The 18,753-nt window shown below is 53.6% G+C and overlaps 6 protein-coding genes across 6 annotated transcripts; 3 read left to right on the forward strand and 3 right to left on the reverse strand.

Annotated features, from left to right (window-relative positions):
* Positions 1–269: 269 nt before the first annotated feature.
* Positions 270–1,292, forward strand: PHYSODRAFT_488731 (hypothetical protein; the record flags this gene model as incomplete). The annotated part of the gene is made up of 2 exons (XM_009525322.1): positions 270–866; positions 1,077–1,292. The coding sequence occupies 2 exons, from the start codon at positions 270–272 to the stop codon at positions 1,290–1,292; spliced, it is 813 nt and encodes a 270-aa protein (XP_009523617.1).
* A 324-nt stretch (positions 1,293–1,616) lies between these two features.
* Positions 1,617–2,817, reverse strand: PHYSODRAFT_496979 (hypothetical protein; the record flags this gene model as incomplete). The annotated part of the gene is made up of 5 exons (XM_009525323.1): positions 1,617–1,791; positions 1,861–1,937; positions 2,025–2,093; positions 2,185–2,643; positions 2,740–2,817. 5 exons carry the CDS (start codon positions 2,815–2,817, stop codon positions 1,617–1,619), a joined length of 858 nt encoding a protein of 285 aa, XP_009523618.1.
* Positions 2,818–3,110: 293 nt separating this feature from the next.
* On the forward strand, positions 3,111–4,001 carry PHYSODRAFT_557191 (hypothetical protein; the record flags this gene model as incomplete). Its single annotated transcript, XM_009525324.1, has 1 exon — positions 3,111–4,001. Exon 1 carries the CDS (start codon positions 3,261–3,263, stop codon positions 3,999–4,001), a length of 741 nt encoding a protein of 246 aa, XP_009523619.1. The 5' UTR covers positions 3,111–3,260.
* A 700-nt stretch (positions 4,002–4,701) lies between these two features.
* On the forward strand, positions 4,702–7,598 carry PHYSODRAFT_488051 (hypothetical protein; the record flags this gene model as incomplete). Its single annotated transcript, XM_009525325.1, has 5 exons — positions 4,702–4,951; positions 6,553–6,606; positions 6,686–6,873; positions 7,051–7,137; positions 7,461–7,598. Coding segments are annotated over 5 exons (717 nt in total), but the record flags the coding sequence as incomplete, so codon positions are not given.
* A 774-nt stretch (positions 7,599–8,372) lies between these two features.
* PHYSODRAFT_259606 (hypothetical protein) lies at positions 8,373–10,082 on the reverse strand (the record flags this gene model as incomplete). Its single annotated transcript, XM_009525326.1, has 1 exon — positions 8,373–10,082. One exon carries the CDS (start codon positions 10,080–10,082, stop codon positions 8,373–8,375), a length of 1,710 nt encoding a protein of 569 aa, XP_009523621.1.
* Positions 10,083–15,690: 5,608 nt separating this feature from the next.
* PHYSODRAFT_491476 (hypothetical protein) lies at positions 15,691–16,674 on the reverse strand (the record flags this gene model as incomplete). Its single annotated transcript, XM_009525327.1, has 2 exons — positions 15,691–16,086; positions 16,165–16,674. Coding segments are annotated over 2 exons (906 nt in total), but the record flags the coding sequence as incomplete, so codon positions are not given.
* Between the last annotated feature and the right edge of the window lie 2,079 nt (positions 16,675–18,753).

The following is an 18,753-nucleotide window of genomic DNA, read 5'->3' on the forward strand; positions in this document are numbered from 1 at the left end:
AGTAGGTACGGACCAAAATTGCACGCGCCGTACATCTTGATCACATTAGGGTGTCGAAGCCGCTGCCATTGACACTTCATCGAGTGAGATGCATCTGGAATGAAGAGCTTGACAACTGCATCGGCATCGAGCCACTTGGCGCGACAGCCGCCCCCTGTAGCTTCAATTATAAATCGGTGTACGCCACACCACATCTCCAGGAGACCGTCTCCAAGTTTCTGTAGATTCTCATACATTCTCCAAGTCCACCAAATCGAATCTAGATCGCCATGAGCTCTGCTTCTGCGTCGTCGCCATCTTCAACCCCGGCGGCGTCTTCCTCTTCGACGGCGCGGGGCTCGACTGGCGGGCGGCGCCAGCGAGTGCTCTGGGACAGCGACAGCGCCGTCCGCGGCGGCAAGACATCCATCGGCGTGCTGCTCGAGTGGCTGGCGACGCCCGGCAACTACGCTCGCTGGCGGGACGGCAAGTCGCAGACTGGCGAGACGCGCGAGACGCTGTGCTCCGAGATCAAGAACGCCATGAGGCAGCACGGCATCCACCACCGCGCCAACGCCAACATCCGCACGCAGATCAGCGAGCTGGAGCGCGCCTTCGACGCGGCGCGCAGCTGGCTCAAGGAGAACGCCCTGGACCCGTACACGTTCAAGCGGCTGGACCAGGAGAACGCCGACGACGGCAACGAAGGCGTCATGGTGGACGCGGAGCGCAGCCAGGCAGAGGCCCACGTGCTGCGCCTGTGCCGCTACTACCCGACGCTCAACGAGGTGTTCGGCCAGGACGAGGACAAGGGCATCCGCGGCCGGCGCTACCACCGGCCGCTGATCGTCAAGAAGCGCAAGCTGCCGGGGGACGAGGACGACGACGTGGAGCTCAGTATGAAGAGTGCGCCGGTGGCGGAGGCGGCGGCGGCGGCAGCAGCAGCAGCAGACGACCACAGGGCGCAGCTTGGGGCGCAGGGCAGTGTGGAGCAGGTGCAGGTGATCACGACGACGAACCCCGTGCCGATTGCCGCTGCGCCGCCAGTGCCTCTGGCCCCTGCACCTGTGAGTGCAGCGAACTGGACCAACTTGGAGAGCACGCAGCGCATGCTGGCGGAGGCGGTACGGGAAGAGCGCGACCGCAAGAGGTTCTGCATGGAGGAGGAGCGGCACAAGCTCGAGTGCGAGAAGCTGCGCTGTGAGGTGGAGGCGGCAAAGCTCAAGCTCACGATCGACCGCGCTCTCGCACGTAAAAAGCTGCTGGACGCCGGCCTGCCAGAAGCGCAAGTGAACGAGCTCTTCCCCAAGTAAACAGCGATCTTGAAGGCTCGAATTTATAAGCCCAAGGGTCCCCGTCAGACTCTGTCACGTGTGGCCGGCATCTGCAGCGTCTTCGGCGATAGTTAGGCGAGCAGTTGTATAAAAAGCGTACTCAATATTTTTCACTCGGTCAAAAGTGCTGCCCTCACAGCGCCAGGTGCTTGCGCACCCGCTCGCGATACTCACACAGCAAGTACTGGACATTGTTGTCGCGCACAGCGACCTCCACGAGGTCAGTGGCAGCCACATCTGGAGTCAGGAACTGTATCAACATCATCATGAAACGAGGTAAGCAACTTGGAACGATAACCCTTGTCAAACGTTGTGGCTGGATGAACCCACCTGGACGCGCTGCAAACACGTGGACTCTGGATCGCAAAAGAGTCGCACCAAATGCGACTTCAACACGCGTACTTCGAGATAGTCGTCGGCCACCTTCATGATCTCCATCCCAGACAACGATTCCTGGATGCTCCGGACATGATCATACCTACATACAAGGGCAATCATACAATTAGCTACGCTTACCAAACTATGCAGTAGAAATGATTCGGCGCACCATTGCTTCATGTGCTGGAGCGTCATGTAGTCCTGCTCTCGCTGCTTGACTTCGGCGTCCTTGCTCCTCAGGTCGTTCTGGATAGCAAAGGCAAGTCATATGAGGCTGAGTGGGTACCCAGCTCACCGCGACTATCCACCATATTGCAGTAGTCTTCAACGCACCTGTTTGGACAAGTTCTCAATGGTGCGCTTGGTCCGCTTTACTTGGGTGCTGATGTCGATCTTTTTATCCTGCTCAAAGGCACGCAAGACAAGGTCGCACGCATTAGAACGCTCCTCTGCTCCAGACTAAGCACACCCGCAGATACGGTACTGTACCAACCTCCAGCAGCTTCTGCTTCTGGTGCATTTCCTGGATGCTCTGCGTCTGCATGTCCAGCACGCGGCTGCAGTCTTCCTCATCTGTGATCATCACAGTCGTCGCCAGTTGCACCGCCGCCTTCCGTTGCGCATTCTTCTGCTGGATCGCCTTCCACACCTCGTTCAGCTGCGCCAGCTCGCTCTCGTGTGCCTCCCTCGTGGCTTCGTGCTCGACCACGTTCCGCTTCTCCTGCTCCACCTCGTCCGCCATGCGCTCGAGCATCCGCAGCGCCTCGCGCCGCTCCTGCACTGCAGCCTGCAGCTCCCTCTTCTCCTGCTCGTAGCCCGCTTCCACCTGCGCCTTCCGGGAGGCCGCAGCCTTCTGCAGCGCCTCCAGCGTGTCCACCTGAGCCAGTCGGTCCAGGAGATTCTGCTTGGCCTGCTTGGCCACGAACTCCTGCTGCAGCTCGCGCAGCCTTCTCTGTCACAACAAGAACAACAACAACAACAATGAAAAATATCATCAGAAAACTTGACCAGCATATAAAAAAATTGCAGCAATAAATATTTTCATCACCAGGGCGTTCTGGAGCTCGACGGCCGCGGCTTGTGGCGTCTTGTTGCTCTCCCGGAGCTTGGCCAGGAGCTTGGACATGTAGAGCTCCGCGAACTGCAGCGTGTCATCGTTATTACTGCGAAGTAAGAGACGCTTAGCAGGTCGAAGAGCAGGTCCTTGTCTGGCGGCTCAGACGCGCGTGTACCTGTGCTGCTGGGGCGGGTCAGACGCGTGCACTGGCTGCTCCATCGTGGCCACCTCCACCTCCATGTTGCTTGCTGCTCGAGTCGCCACTTTCTTTGTGCGCGGCACTCAATGTGCGCCACACAAACGAGCAAATCACCCGTTAGAGAGGGTGTTCAGGTTCAGCAAAGCAAAGCAGATGTCCTCGCCCTTATTCCGCTCCTCCGCGACGACACCATGAGCTGAGCTGTGCAGTACCGTACAGTAGGTAAGTATAATACATTTCCACATTTGACACTTCGCATCCACAGCGCACAAGCCAATACAAGTAGCAGCAGTAAGCAGCAGCACAGTAAAGTATGGCGACCACCTCCACCCCCACCGCCACCATCACCACGCCCAAAACGCAGCCCCACGACGAGGCGCTCCCGCTCCTGGGCGCTAGGGACAGCGTCCACGGGCGCGACAGCATCCACGGCGCGCTGCTGGAGGACAAGACGCCCGAGATTCTGTTCCACGAGGACGCCATCGGCGACACGGACTCGGAGCACGAGGACGACGACGTCGTGTCAACGGACGGCTCGCTCGTGCTGGACGACGAGGCCAAGCTCGTCATGTGCCGGTCCACTGGTAAGGTGGGCTCCAAGGAGAAGTGGGGCCACGAGCCGCTGGCCGTGGACTTTAAGCTGCTGGGCGTGGGCGTGCAGATAACCGACGGGGCTGTGGTCAAGGTAGAAGGGTTCTACCTCCCGGACGAGGAGAGAGCCGCGGGTCTGCACGTCTTCGAGCTGCGGGAGGACGAGTTCATCACCAAGGTGCACCTCTTCCGGCTGCGGCGCGAGATCCACGCGATCCAGTTCGTGACGACCCACAGGACGTCCGAGCGCTTCGGAGGCACCAAGCACGGCGAGCTCTGCAAGGCCGTGGAGGCACCCGAGGGGTCCTTCATCGCCAGCTTCTTCGGAGACGTGGCCAAGGACGAGGCGGACATCGACCTGGGCGTCCGGTTTGCCGACAGACCCAGAAAGGAGGAAGGAGAAGAGGAGGAGGAGGAGGAGCAAGTGCATGCCGAAGTGGCAGAGATCGACCAGGTCAAGTAGGGAGGCGAGTGCATGTGAGACCATTGCCTAGTTAAAGTGTTGCTGTAGCCTACAGCGTGTAGGTAGCTCTTCAACATTGAAGTCAAATTTGTACGATGTAGTCGACGCTGTTGCTGCTGCTGCTGCACTTGATTTTCTCGTTTGGTTTGGTCCGACACTGCGTCGTTCATGGCACATGTACGATCTCACGAAGAGCGTGCTACATGTATTTGCATAGCTGGAGCCGTCGTCCAAGCGTCGGATCACCCGAAATGCTGCAGTCGTCGCGCGGTTGCGACTGCTGCTGGGCGGAACTTCTCCGAAGTCACCGCCCGGCCGCCACGCTCTTCACGTGTCTGCGCGCCTGGCGATATGTCATCCTGCAGCATAAGCACCGGCGCAACCAGCCCTCAGCTCGAGAATGGCAGCACGCACGGTTCTTCGAGGTGACTTCGTTTAACAAGTTATCCGGCTTATGCAGTACCAGTGCATCTCATGCTTTGTCGGTTGTGGGCAGATGGAATTGCCGTTGCACGCCGTCGTGGCAGCTTTGGATCACGATGGTGATGCGATGGACGAGGCGTTCGAGGTGCTAGGGGCGTTCTACGCGCTCTACCCTCGCTCAACCGAGTTGCTGGACCACCAGGTAGAGTATAGATGCATTTTGGCGAGTCTCCTTTGATGTATTGATTGTTGTAAATTTGTTCGTGTGCTCTGGTAGCGACGTCCTGCGCTGTACTACGCCTTGGAGCAGCGGTGGGGGCTGAAGAAGCTGTCGTGGCTTGTGGACAAAAGTTTGGGCGTTGTGCTGGAGAAAGACTCGGACGGACTTGCCATTGTCACGCACGCTATCGTGAATAAATGTCCTGAAGAACTCGTCATCCGTCTTGCAGTAGCTGCAACCGCACGATGTATCATCTCGGTCGATGAGTTATTAAGTGGCCAGCACTTCGAGAGCGCTCGTCGGGTGAGTAGATATACTCTGCATAGATCTCTACACCAGCGTTGGGGTTCGATACTTACTTAGTTATATCACTCGAACCCAGTTCTGCCATCGTGCACTCCAAGATTTCTTCCCCGGAGTTCCAAAGTTCCCACATGCACGGTGTCGGGAAATAATCGGACAGCGTCGAAAATACGGGGAAGATCAAGCTCGTGTGGCTGCCACAGCTATCAGAGATGTCTGGACACAGTTCATCGATACCTGGGGGCATTTTGGTACGCGTTCTAGCACTCGCTATAGTTTTTCCCTTCAACTAATCCCTAGTCGTGCTGCTCAGGTGCCCCGTTGCTTCAGCGAGATCTACCTGATGCGCTGTACCCCGTCATCGACTCGTTCGTGGAGGTTTCTCTCGTTGCCAAGGGCGAGCCACTGACCTACCAGTGGTTCATGCAGCTGGACGGTCAAGACGAAAGCTCTCCGATCGAAGGCGCTACCCAGTCATTCATCTTCCTATCCCCCAGTATCCAGCCTCACAATCAAGGGACCTACTACTGCGAGGTGGTTAACCGCCGCGGGCGTGTGGTTTCCACTCGAATGATGGTTCGAGTCGTCGATGATCGTGTTCCACCCGACCCAACGCTGAATTTCACTGTGGATAGAGCGCTGCTGAGCACTCAGGACTATACTTTACGGTGTCTGAAGGCGAGCGCCGGTGGATGGGTGCGGCACTCGCAGACGCACACAACGATAGCGTTCCAGCCAGACTTCTTCACGTGTCTGGATCGAGATGGGCTCAACGTGTCAGACACACACGGAGTTGAAATCGCGATCTCTCGCCGTGTGGATCTGGAGTCGAGACTTCGGTTGCGTAATGGAGAAACGCTTGTGAGTTGTGTGGTAGAAGTTCTGCCGACGTCGATGGGGGAACTGCTGCGCCCCGCGTTACTCTGGCTGCCGCACTGCCTCGTAGTAGATACGAACAATAGCGCCGTGGTAGTGGAGATCGACTCAGAATCTGGACGGATACTGCGAGATGTGGAGCATGCCTGCGTCAGTGAAGCATACACCCGGGTAACCATTAGCCGGCTGGGTGCGTTCGCTGTTATCAGTCGGCGGAAAACGCTGCGTAGTGGCGAAAGCAGCTCGGATTTCACTGTGGAATCCGCGAGACTCTTTTTAATACGGCCCAAGTATGTATCTGCAAGTCCACCGACGGACAGAGTCAAGCTATCGCTAGCACTTGTACGTGATCTAGAAAATTATTGCGCGGAAGCGGAAGTTCAATTGAAAGACAAATTTGCGCAAGTAGATGATCCGACGTTAGCGGGGACAATCGACTCGTTTAAGCTGAATATCCGAGAAAACTTTTCACTAAACTTGGACATCGGCGGAGAAGCACGAGCAGTGTTTCGCTGGCCCCCTCCCTCGCCCGAGGTTATGGTCGCTGACGTGGAGATCTCCGTGGCAAATTTGGCGCCTTTGAACTCTGAAAGAACCCATTCTGCATTTTTGAGTCTTCCTCTTCGCGCTGCTGTGTGTAAGTCCCCAGCGCAGACGCGGACACGAGTGAATACTGCAGAGAACAAGAGCTCCGAGGCCATGCCTAATTGTGAATGGACCCTTTTCGAGCGCGAATGGAGTGTCTTGATTCCTGTTCTGCGAGATGCCAAGACGATATTTGCAGTTCCACCACCGACACCAGTATTGATTGAGCGAACGAGTGAGCGTCTTGCACTCGACTTGATCCCACCTAAGGATAAAGACGTTGCTGACGAACCGCGCGATGATATGGAGCAGAGTAACTTTACGCCATACTTTTATGTTGTGGAGATAGCGAGTTTTTCGCCAACGTTTTGGCGCCGCTACGACCAAACGTGGTGGTTTGACAAGACCAAGACCAACGTCATCGACGGAATGTACAAAGTGGTCCATCGCGGCTTTGGCACGAAAGTTACTATCTCCACCTCAGCTTATGCTGGGTGTGTGCGAGTGGCGTGGTCTAGCATCGACCGCTTCGGAGCGTACAGTGAGCCCTTACTACTGAGACCATTGCCTGAACTTGACCTCGGCATCGGATCACCCTTAAAAGGTGGTGGGGTGTTTGAGAGCTTTTCAACTGAGCTCGAGAGCACAAGCTCCAGATTAGCAGAGCTCATGAGCGATCTTCGTATCGACCCTGGCATGCTAAACACAGTTTACGGGTTTTCTCGCTCCGTTAAAACTGCTTCCAACGTGGTGCTGGCGCTGCTAGAAGCGAAGACAACGCTCGGCACCTGCAATTTTGAGCTAGCACTCTTGCTGTCAGGCTTCAAAGCTTTAGAGCGACAGATCGCTAGAATCAAAATTGCAAGCAATGCGTACGCAGCGTTCTTAGAGCGGTTCGTGCGGGTGCAACGCGTAATTCCCGAGTTGGATTGGTTTGCAGCGTCAACACGACCGATCCCGAGGCACTTGCACGAACTATTGCTGGTAAGGTTTGAGTGTTGGCGTTTGAATTCAAGCTTGAAAATCTAGAGGCTAACCCCCTGTTCTGTCAGGAAACCTTTGAAGTGGTGGCGAAGCTTTCCCGTCGCGGCTGGATGCAGCAGTACGTTCAGCTTCTAAATCTACTTCACATAGAGCGTTTGCTCATTGTTGATACATTGATACAGCTTTCTCATGGACGAGTGGTTTGAGGCCACACTGAATCGAATTTGCACGGACACAGCGGGGCTTCTTGCGAGCGATGACCGCTGCTTGGAATGGGCTTCAGACCTCCGAGTTCAACTGGAGACACCCACCAGGGACAGCATCCCCTGGATAATGAAGACATCGCGAGCTTACCTACTTATTGCGGTTGGTCGGCTCCAGGAGGCAACCGACCAGCATACGAAGCTGCTGATCTGCCACGAACTGTGCCACACCCTTGATCTCTATCGTCCCTCTCCCCAGATAAAGGAAGACGACGAAGAGTTACAGTCTTCCTTAGCATCAGAGATGCTCGCTGAGATGGAGTCCCCGACATCACAAGAGGCACTGTCAGCCCTGCGTCAACAAGATTGCCTTACCAACCACCTCATACAGGTAACACCCAGTGACAGCGAGAAGTGCGCTCGCGTCCCCGAAGCCGTTCACTTCGACTTGGACCCATTCATTCGGGGCGTCAACCGCACCGGGATGCACCTCGTCATTCGAGTGGCGAACGTGACTCTGGACAATTGCGTCGTTCAGGGCAAAGCCTCCTTCTGCGAGCAAACGTCTCGACTGAGCTTCTTCCCAGCAGCCGAGTTCGAGCGGAAAAGTCGATACCGAGTCACTGTCCGAGAGCGCGAGATACTGTCTAGTCTCGGAGGAACGCTGCCCGACCGACCACCATTTACTATTCACTTTTCAACGCCAGCATAAAGAAGGGCGACGACAAATGAACTAACTACACCTAATGAATACTTCACTCACCCACTCGTTTGCTGTTAGCAGCCGGGGCCACCAGCAACCATTAGACACGAGGTGCTCTTGAATATTGAGAGGAAGTTGGCAGTAAGAGCTGCGCAGAAGGCGATCCCAATAGTGGAGAACACGGACAACGCCATGACCTTGCTCGATCCGCCCCTGGCCTTCAGTTCCCGAGCATCGCGCTTCTGTCCGGGCAGCAACGGCAGAGTCCCCAGACATACCAACGCTCGTACACTGAACAACACAGCGAAGAGCGCCCCCACTCTCATTCGAACTTCGTCCGAGTCCTGCTCGATGTCGACGTCAAAGACACTGAAGTGGGCTCCCATTCCATTGCTCAGAGCAGTCGCGACAGGGTCCGCGAGGTTGTAGACGGACGTCACCAGACCGTACGTGCTGCTCTCGAAGCCAGGCTCTGCGATCTCCACCACCACGAGCATGCGCACGACCATAGCGACACAGTCGGCGAAGCTGACGATCTGCGTGGCGATCAGGAAGAGAAACTTGTTCCTCCACACGTCAAAGACCACCGTCATCACCACTGGGAAGCCGATAACGAGCCCTCCAAGCAGAGCAACGAAGACGGACGAGTGCCAGCTTCTCGACAGAAGACAGCGGTGCACGAAGATGGACGCGGCGACGCAGACGCCGCCACTGGAGAGTGCTAGGAAGAGGTTCTTCGTGAACGGGTCTGTGTGCAGCCAGAACTCGTGGACGGCCTGGGAGGGCGAGGCCGAGTCCATCCCGAAGGACATACACAGCTTCTGCAGGAAGCCGAAGGCCGCGATCTGCCATGTCGCGCGCTGCTGCATGATGCGCCAGAACTCGCCGAGCCTCGAGCGCAGACTCGGGGCCGCTACAGCCATCGGAACGGCGTCAACACTCCCCATTCGTTCGCTGTTGATGTCCTCTTGGAATCCCCACGTCGTGGCACCCAACGCAACCACTGCAACTACGATTAGTATACTGAAGACGGCCTTGAGGGAGAGCTCGAACGCAAATCCACCGCCGTACTCCTTCGAGTTCAATCCAACCGCGACAAGCGTCGTGCCCAACAGCTCAGCGATGAACCTCACAGCATGCACTGCACTCTGCGAGAGCCTCGAGGACCGGAACACGTTCTGCTCTTCAATCTGACTGTCGCGATGCACCGTTTCCACCATCAGACCGTCACACGCTGCGTCGACCAGCAGATACCCCACGGACACCGCAGAGATCACCAACACAAGCCTCGGTGCGTCTGTAGCGTCACCATTGCCCCCTTCCAAGTCGGGGTGGAGTACCAACATGAGCCCGAAGATCAGCAGCACCAGCGCCCAGCCGACATAGAGGTAGGGTGTGCGTCTGCGCCCGTAGATCGGCATGCAGTCCGTCAGCAGACAGAGTAGAATCTTCCCGTGCCACGCACAACCGAGCAGCGTCTGCGTGGCGTTGGCCTGGTAGCCCTGCAGCCCCAGACGGACCTTGAACAGAGGGTAGACCAGAGCGGGCACCACCCCGTGGAACAGCCCCGCCGCGAAGTAGTTGACCAGTAGAGACACCGCTCGATGGGATCGGTGGTGCAGCTCCTGCTCGTGGACTGTGGGTAGTGGGGACAACGCCGCCTCGTAGAATTCTCCATCGTCGTTGGCTGTGACTGTGGAGGCCGCGTCGAGCTTGGTGTTGAGGCTGAAGCTGCTGCTGAAGGACCAGGACGAGCAGTGTGGACTCACGAGCTCGTGGGCCATGGGCGGATGGGCCCCGTAATGGAATCGCTCCCGATTGAGGGGGGGAGCTGCGCGCACGACGAGGGGTTTTCAGGAGTGAGGCACGCAGGCCCAAAGGATCGATCTTCATTCACCTTAGACGCGGCAGGTGCCCCGCGGACGGATCACCGAGAGGAGATGGGGCGTTCGACTAGCTGACGACATGACTTTCGATGGGTCCATTTCAATCGAAGTTGTGTGACGTGGCGGGTCGCAACTGTATGCTCGAGTATAGGGACATTGAAGTGGTGGCGCTGCTCAACCAATCAAATCTTTGGTGCCTCGAGCAGGGCCATGGTCTCTAATCTAAAGTCTCTCAGTCGCTGAGTCAGCTCTGCTGTAGCCCATGCATGTATGTAGCTGGAAGGCTGGGGCGACAACCAGAGCTTCTTTGCGATCGGGGCTGTAGCACGAAAGTCTGCATACCCAAACTCGGCGTTCCATCGTCGACGAACAGTCGATCTTTTGCTCGATCTGCTATCGTGACCAAATGCGCCATCCCTCTTCCGAAACCATTTGTCTGGCCTCATCCTCCGGCCGAACGCGGTCGGAACGTGGTGGGCTGGCAAGGCCCCATGCTGCTGCTCGAGGCCGCTGAGATATCAATGGAGCCCCATGTGCGTGGGTTTCTTTCGACTCGACTGCGCATCTGACCCCCTTCTGGACTGTAGCCATATCGGGGATAGCGCCGATCTTTTACGTGAGGGTGGCGCCGACTGCATTGTCCGCCGCGTGGATGCTTGGTCTCTACTGGATCCTTTTCGCTGCTTGGCTCTTCACCGAAAAGATGAAAGAGTTCCACGGCGGGGGCATCAAGGATTTGTGGGTCGAGATCCTGAATGTGCCGGAACGGAGCCCGTGAGGTACGTGTCATGGATTCAGACAAGGACGAGCGATACAGTGCACGTTAATATCGTTCGAGCAAATACTGCATCTGCTTGAGTTTTGCTTTCGAAAGTCGTGCAATAGGGCCAGTGTGCATACAGTACACGCGGATGGCAGCCACTTTTGCTTACGTCGTAGCGAACTCGGGTTCAGCACAATAATACTACCACAGAAGTCTCCTATGAGCAAACTAGAGATCAGCAAACCTTTCCTCTCGTTTCTGGAGAAAATTTACTGTAGTTGAAGGCTACCACGATAGCTCGACCGTAGTCGTCTTCGCGCCGAAGGCGCAACAGCCGCCCACCGAAGAGTTGGGTACCCAACTTTTTTATGCTTTTCAGTTACCAAGTACTTTCCAAAGATCGATCTTCCAGCAGAGGGAGCGGTGCTGAGTTGGGGTTTTGAAATCTTTGGTCGCCAAGCCCGTGCAGACGCCGAACATCTTTAACGAATGGCCTTCAGGGTATCACATTAGCAAAAGATAGGTGTTCGAGTGAGCAGCGCGATTGCTTATATATCAATGCTTGAGGAAGAAAACGTGGAGCGTCCAGAGTTTCGACCGCATTGGTTCTAAGATTCGCTACTGTCCGTTTTCGACGTCAATGGTATTGTGCCTTTCATTTAATTTGCCGACAGCAAAATCGGACTTCAAGTCCGATTTTCATTTACTAAAACAAGGGAGATAGTCAGTAATTCGTTATAGTATAGCTTCCCCGAAAATCGGAGTCCGGTTTTCCTGTGCTTTGCTCCTTCGGTTTTGCTCTCGTTTTCGTTCGAGGTCCCGAATGACGGTGATTTGTTCGCCAATAGCGAATCGCCATCTGGCTCGAAAAGCGCTACAGACGCTGAATGGCATCCTCCATAGTAAATGTACCAGAATTCTCTGTCGGGAACGATAGATATTGTACAAGGCAATGACATAAAATACACGCAAAGGAACATAAAGTACACAATAACTTAGAGAAAGTACCGCAAATCATACGGAATAACAATGTCAAGTGTGATTCTTGAACTTGATTGGCTCTCTGAATTACTTACTGTAAAAAGTACAACATCTGTGTGCCGGATTTTGCGTTGCCGTATCAATCCGTCGTTGTTTGTATCGCTTTCCCTCGCTTTCTATTGAAAAGCGGAGTCGGATCACCATCCCTCCGATTTTTCAAATCGGGGGTTGGTCCCCTTTATTATAACCTACCTCAATAGTAAAAGTGATAGATTTTGAGGTCCGTTTAGACTGAAAGGCACAATAAGAAATAAAATAGTCTTTGCTGTTAAAACCTTACACCGACGAGCTCTCTAAGGTACGTAAACTATTATTGGCATCGACACACTCTATCCATGCAGTAAGGCCTGTGGCGAGCAAAGCATCAGCGCTCGATGACAGTTGGGAGATCTTTGAGTGCTCGTTTTGAGGTCGTGCGTTAGGAAGACGAGGTGGAGATCTACACCTTTTCAACTTCAAAATGGCAAATTGCTAGCTCAAAATGACAAAACGTAAGTTCAAACTGTCACGAATAGAGACAGGACCGTCTCACAATCTTATACGAGCACGATTGGCTGATACAGCTCACGGTCAACCAATAAATATTCGACACTCTGTATTTCTATATATTCCACTAACGTTATTACAAACAGGTTTAAGTATCGGCTTACATAGTATTCGTTTTGATTTTACATTTTGACGTATTGAATTTTCTTTTTGCCATTTTGAAGTTGAAAAGGTGTAGAGTTGTCTGATTAACAAAACCTGCATTATTTCCCGAGGGTGGGTGGTGGTGCCTTTGACTGAGTCTTGCCTCGATTGGCTGTCTACTGCGTCTTAGCAGTAGACGGAATCCGCAGAGGCTTGTTCTTGATTCCGATTACGCGTCTCAACCACCCGATGGCTTTACTGAAGTACTTCCTCGCGAGCTCCGGAGGATAACCGAAGTTGCCAGTCTGTGCATGGACTCGTCCTCTTCCTCCCCCCCCCTCTTTCTCCGCTTCTGCCTCTCTCCTCTTCACTTGGGTCCATACCAGCGAGCTCGCGCGTCGGTGGTATCTTGTTCTGCAACGCGTTTGATTCTGTCGCGGAAATCTTGCTGTCGGCGCTTGCCATTCCATCGCTGAGAACGACCATAGTGAGCACCACGACCAGCACACATTTAAGCAGGCCCATGCTTCTTCGAGAGGAGTTGTGCGGCTTCAGCTTGACGGGGTTAATTGCAGACTGCGGACTCCGTCGCCTTCATAGGCGACGGAGTCCGCAGTCTGCAAATAACCCATGAAAGAGGTGGAACGCACGATCGTACCTACAGCCGATATCTTTGGCTTTGCTTAGACAGCACTACTTTTAATTGAGGGCTGCGATGTATCCACTGTGACTCTCCGGATTCACCAAACCAGGCGAAAGCATTTATTATACAAATAGCGTTATGGATGTCACTTTTCTCTTGGGATAGGTCAATAGTTTTGGGTGATTACGTGTACCGTGCTGGATTCAGCAAATTCGGATTGGTAGATCACACGCATCAATGGAGTAATTCTGGTGGATACTTCGAAGCACCATAACTCGGTCCAACCAGAATACATGTACGCGTTGAAGAAGCAAAATCTTTTTGTTGCGCGTTGAACCCCAGTGTGTTAATGGGAAAATTGTTCAGAAAGCAGCCGTTCGAACTTTTTGGCGCGTTCCTTGACGTGCCGGAGGTCATTTTGGACTTCTGGTATCGCGAATGGCGCAATTAACCCCCATCATGGACGGTATCCCAGCGTGGTCTGCCATATTGGAAAACCCACCATACCGTTCTCAGTTCCTCGACAAAATTGGTATCCTAATTTTTTTAATATTTTTTTCATTTTTCGAAAAAGATAATAAAAAGAAAGTAGTACCATATATACTATCTGAAATAGAACATTTACTTTCAATATAATCATAAGCTTGAATTAAAGTAAAAAAATGCTAATGAAATTGTAATAATGCGATGCTGAAGAAGTAGGTGGCTCGCTCAATAGCGCACTGCGTATTTCGCCTCGCGTGCGTGAGGAAGGAAGGGGGTCTGGTCTACGGATGGGTTTCAATGTTCTAGTTTGTAGGTACTTTTTGTTTTTGGGTAAATTACGCAGCTTCAATGGCAACATTGCGTTGCTCATTCGCGACAATTACTTGAGCGTAAACCCGCAAATTTTAATTTAAGCAACTCGCGGATCGTGCTTCACCGCGGTGTGGCCAGCGATCCAACGCAGGGGTTTCTTACGCACCCTTCTGTTATGGAAGTCATACACCTTTCTTTGCGATGACGATATGGTTTATCGATACGCCTGTATTTGTCCGTAGTGATGTCGATATGGTTTGTATAGCAGAGCTAAAATGAGGGAAATGTTCGACGAAGGACTCACCGTCAGACAAGTTGGGTATTTCCGAGGCGATTGCGGCAGCTGCGAAGAGTAGCTCAGCATTGCTGAAACTCACGAAGACGAACGAGTACCAACTAAGCAAGATTGGACACATCGGGAGAAATCAAACTCGACTCGTAGGCGCATTATAGTACGGCTATTATATAATAAGAGTGTCGTGAACAAGCAGCATGTGAAAGCACTGGTAGTGCGCACTCGTTTAACGGGTATACGATAATAGAACGTTCGTCTCAACAACATTATTGTGTGAATGTATAGCAATAAAAATCGTGACTAAGAAGCTCAACCCGCGTACGAGTCGAGAAATAACCCCCCGACAAGTAGGATCGACATGGTGTCAATAGCAAAGCGGAGGCACTTCACTTCGAATGAAAGCGTACAGTACATAGTGCTGCAAGGTACATTTATATTGTAGCTGGGTCTGAAACCCTATCTCCTGCCATGTAAGCTGTTGTAAAGTCTTGCTGCATTGTACTTGAAGCCTACCAACCAGCAGGACTATATCGTTCGACGGAAATGAATTAAGACCGGTCCCAGCCTCTGATAACCTATCGAACGTAGACCTTTTGCTGTTTCAGGGAGCAGACAACTGACGCCCACATTGTTCACCCGAGGTCTTGGATTGCTCGCCAACGTCTGAGCTATTGCATCGACGGAAGGAGTATGCATCCGCAAACTTGTCCAGACTGCGTCGTAAAGCATAACACCGCAGCGCGACTTCAGCAAAGGACAGCAAGCTACGTGCAGATCTTGCCAGCTTTTTCGTACTCGTGTTGGCTTCCTCGACCAGAAAACAAAACCTCGTTCGAGCCGCGGGGTCTAAGTGGTCGTCAATCTGAAGGTACAAGTGGTTGAAGCTATCCCACAGTGACTCGTAGAGCGAGTACAGCGCTCTACCCTGGCTCGTAGCGTTGTCATTGGCGTTTAGCAGTCGCTTCAGTATGTTTCGTGCCGCTGTAATGATATCAGGAACTGACTGCATGCTTATTGTTGCACCCGCCGTAGCCCGACTGTGGCCGTCGTGTGAGGCTCCTGTTAATCGTGCCAACTCGTCAACCACTGTCGAAATTTTTATTCGCTTTTCTGGCTCGAACGCACACATTCGCTGCACCAACGTCCACTGCTCATCTTCACAAGTTCCGGGTTTAGTCGGCAATTTTCGATGTTTTACGTGGAATCTCACAACACTGTTGTCGAGGTTTCCCCATGGTAGGCAAATCTTTACCCTATCCGTGCCAGCCTCGACAATGCGTAGTGCTTCCACAATACACATACCTAGCGAATAGATATCCGACGCAAACGTCGGTCTTGAGTCCTGGTAGTTTGTCAGACACTCTGGAGCAACCCAATGCGACGCCGCTGAGATCTCTGAATTGCCGTCGTCACCGATGATAGAGCTGAGGCCAAAGTCCGTCACCTTTGCTTTCCTATCACTCCCAATAACGATGTTGTTCCCTTTGAGATCGCCATGTACGACACTACGAGCGTGGAGGTACTGGACACCCAGCGCAGCTTCATGCAACTTTGCCCAAAGTTCGTTGGGGTGCTTCCTTAGGTAGCTGACCAGCGTACCATTCCTAGCGTCTTCACACACGAAGAAGGGTCTACCGACATGGCACGCGCCGAAGAGCCGAATGACGTGAGGATGGCTGAAACCGAACCAAATATCGACTTCACGTCGGAACATCGCCATTGCCCCCACCCGCTTCTTGGCATTGGCAGCAGAAGTTCCTGGCCGAATGGACAAGCAGAACGATGAGGAGCAAGACATGTCGACGTCGACTCCAGACCCAATCAAAGACTTTACTACCACGTCTGAATCGAGCCATTTGGCTCGACACACGCTTCCGTAGCCGCCGTGACCAAGAGAGGCGTACTTGTCGACAGATAGCTCATACCAGGGGATGAGCCACTCCGGCCTCAGTTCCAACAAATCGTCCTTCTCGAGCTTGCTTGCAATATCCTTGTACGCCTTCATCAACACTTCAAGTTGGACAGGTGTGTATTTTGCTGGGTGTTCAATCTCTTCTTTCAACGAGGTGAGGAAGGCCAGTCGCTCTTCTTGCGACTTGAGCTCTTCTAGCAGAAGGTAAGTTTTCGACGCCTCGGAGACGAAAATCTCGACTTGCTCACTGCGTTTCTGCTCCCATCGCGCGTGCCGCTCTCTCGCTACATCGGCCGACTGGCCTAGGGCTGCCCATAGAGCTTCAAGACGCCGTCGAATGGCGACGATGCTGAAGGATGTAGCACGAGTAGCAGAGAGTTGCAGGACTCGAGTTTGCTCGCTTGACATCGCAATCAGTTTGTGGAAATCCCGAATGAGTGGATGGAAACGATTGAGTACTGCTACAGGAGGGGCAGTACCATCCAGGTGTTGACGAATCTTCTTGAGTTCGTTGAAGGCGTGGTGGTAGAGTTCATTCTCGCACGTTTCCATGTGCATTTGTACTTCCAGCCAAGTTGCATCTGCCTTGTAGCTGTCGATGATACTGCCAGGCTCGAACTCCGGTTGAGAACAAGATATTTTAGAGAAATGTTCCAACTCGTGCACGATCGAAGATAGACTAGCTCGTTTGTCTGTGTCCTGGCAGCACATCCGCCAGACCAGACTATGGACAGTCCCAGCAGGGCACTTTGGAGCGTATCTCGAAGGCACGTTTGATTCTGGGGCCCAATGCATTTTGAGATATCTTACGCTATCATCACCGACCCCATCTGCCCAAGGAGCCTTGCTGGTCGCAGCTTCCAGGATACACATACCCAACGAGTATTCATCGGAAGCAAAAGACCAATTCTTCCCATTTAACACCTCGGGAGACTGCCAACGCACCGAGCCAGCCCTAGGCGACCCTGCATTCCGCTGCATCGAACCACTTCGCGAGAAATTGGCCAGCTTTGACAAGCCATCGCTACCGATTAATATATTACTGCATCGCAGGTCGCCGTGAACGATCCCACGCTCGTGGAGGTATTCAAGTCCCAACGCGGCCTGGAGCAAGAACGACCACACTTTCTGTTCTGCAGATGGCATTTTTGACTTGACATACTCGAGCAGTGATCCGTTGCTGGCATATTCACAGACAAAAAACTGCAAGGACAGCGGGGGCACGTCACAAGCCCCGTACATCTTGATCACGTTAGGGTGACGCAACTGATGCCACAGACGAACTTCGTCCTCGAACGCCGCGTGGGATGACGTGTCGGATAAAACAATTTCACGGCAGCGTCGGCATCAAGCCACTTGGCTCTGTATTCGCCCCCAATGTTGCCTTCCCTCACAAAGCTCACAAGCGCAATTTCCGCCGGGGAGATGTACCAACTTGCGGTTGGTGCATCTACGCTCGCAGCTTTCGCGTGCACTATCGACAGAAATGGTGTGAGAACTCGTTGAATTTCTTGGTAGCCACGGTCAGCAGCAAGATGGATAGCTGTGTATCCGTCTTCAGACGCAGTGTTCACTTCAGCATTGCGCTCTTCTGCTAGGTACTTGACGACGTCTAAATGTCCTCCAGCAGCGGCCATCATCAGCGCCGTATCTCCGTCCCCATTCAATGCATCCACACACGCTCCGCATTTCTCAGTCAGATAGCAAACAATCTCCGCGTTTCCTTTCTCAGCTGCCTTCATCAACGCTGTAGTCCCTCGTTTGTTAGTCGCGTTTACGTCAGCGGAACATTCACCAGCTAGACTCCGAACGACCCTAATATCGCCAATCTCCACTGCGCTCCACAGCGCCGTAAAACCGTATAGATCCGCGGCATTGACACTGGCCCCACATTCTACTGCTAGGTAACGAAGCGTGTCAATATGGCCGTTTGCAGCCGCCTTCATCAACGCGGTGGTTCCGGTTGGGCTAGTCGCGTTCACATCAGCCCTACATTCGCCCGCTAAACACCGAACAATGCCAAGGTCTCCTCTGGCAGCAGCCGTAAGTAGTGCTGTATCACCATTGCCATCAATGGCGTCCACATCTGCTGAACACTCTAGAGCAAGACAGCGAACAAGTTCAAAACCCCTGCTCTCAGCAGCCATTATCAGCGCTGTGTCGCCGTCTTCATCTGTGGCGTCCATATCCGCCCCGCATTCGGTTATCAAGCATCGAACGGTGGCTATGTGTCCTCCCACGGCAGCTTTCATTAAAGCGGTAGCGCCATCTGCACTCGCGGCATTCACGTCCGCCCGCAGGTTCCAGCTAGATACCGAACGATGTCTTCGTGCCCTGCTGCAACGGCCATCATCAGCGCTGTCAGGTCACCTCGGTCTCTGGCATTTACATCACACACACCGGCTAGTATCCACGCCGCCCTGTTGTGGCCTCCACTTACTGCCTTCATAAGCGCCGTGGTTCCGTCCATATCGACGGCGTTAACGT

This window comes from Phytophthora sojae (genome assembly GCF_000149755.1).
Source record: "Phytophthora sojae unplaced genomic scaffold PHYSOscaffold_3, whole genome shotgun sequence".
Classification (NCBI taxonomy): Eukaryota; Oomycota; class Peronosporomycetes; order Peronosporales; family Peronosporaceae; genus Phytophthora; species Phytophthora sojae.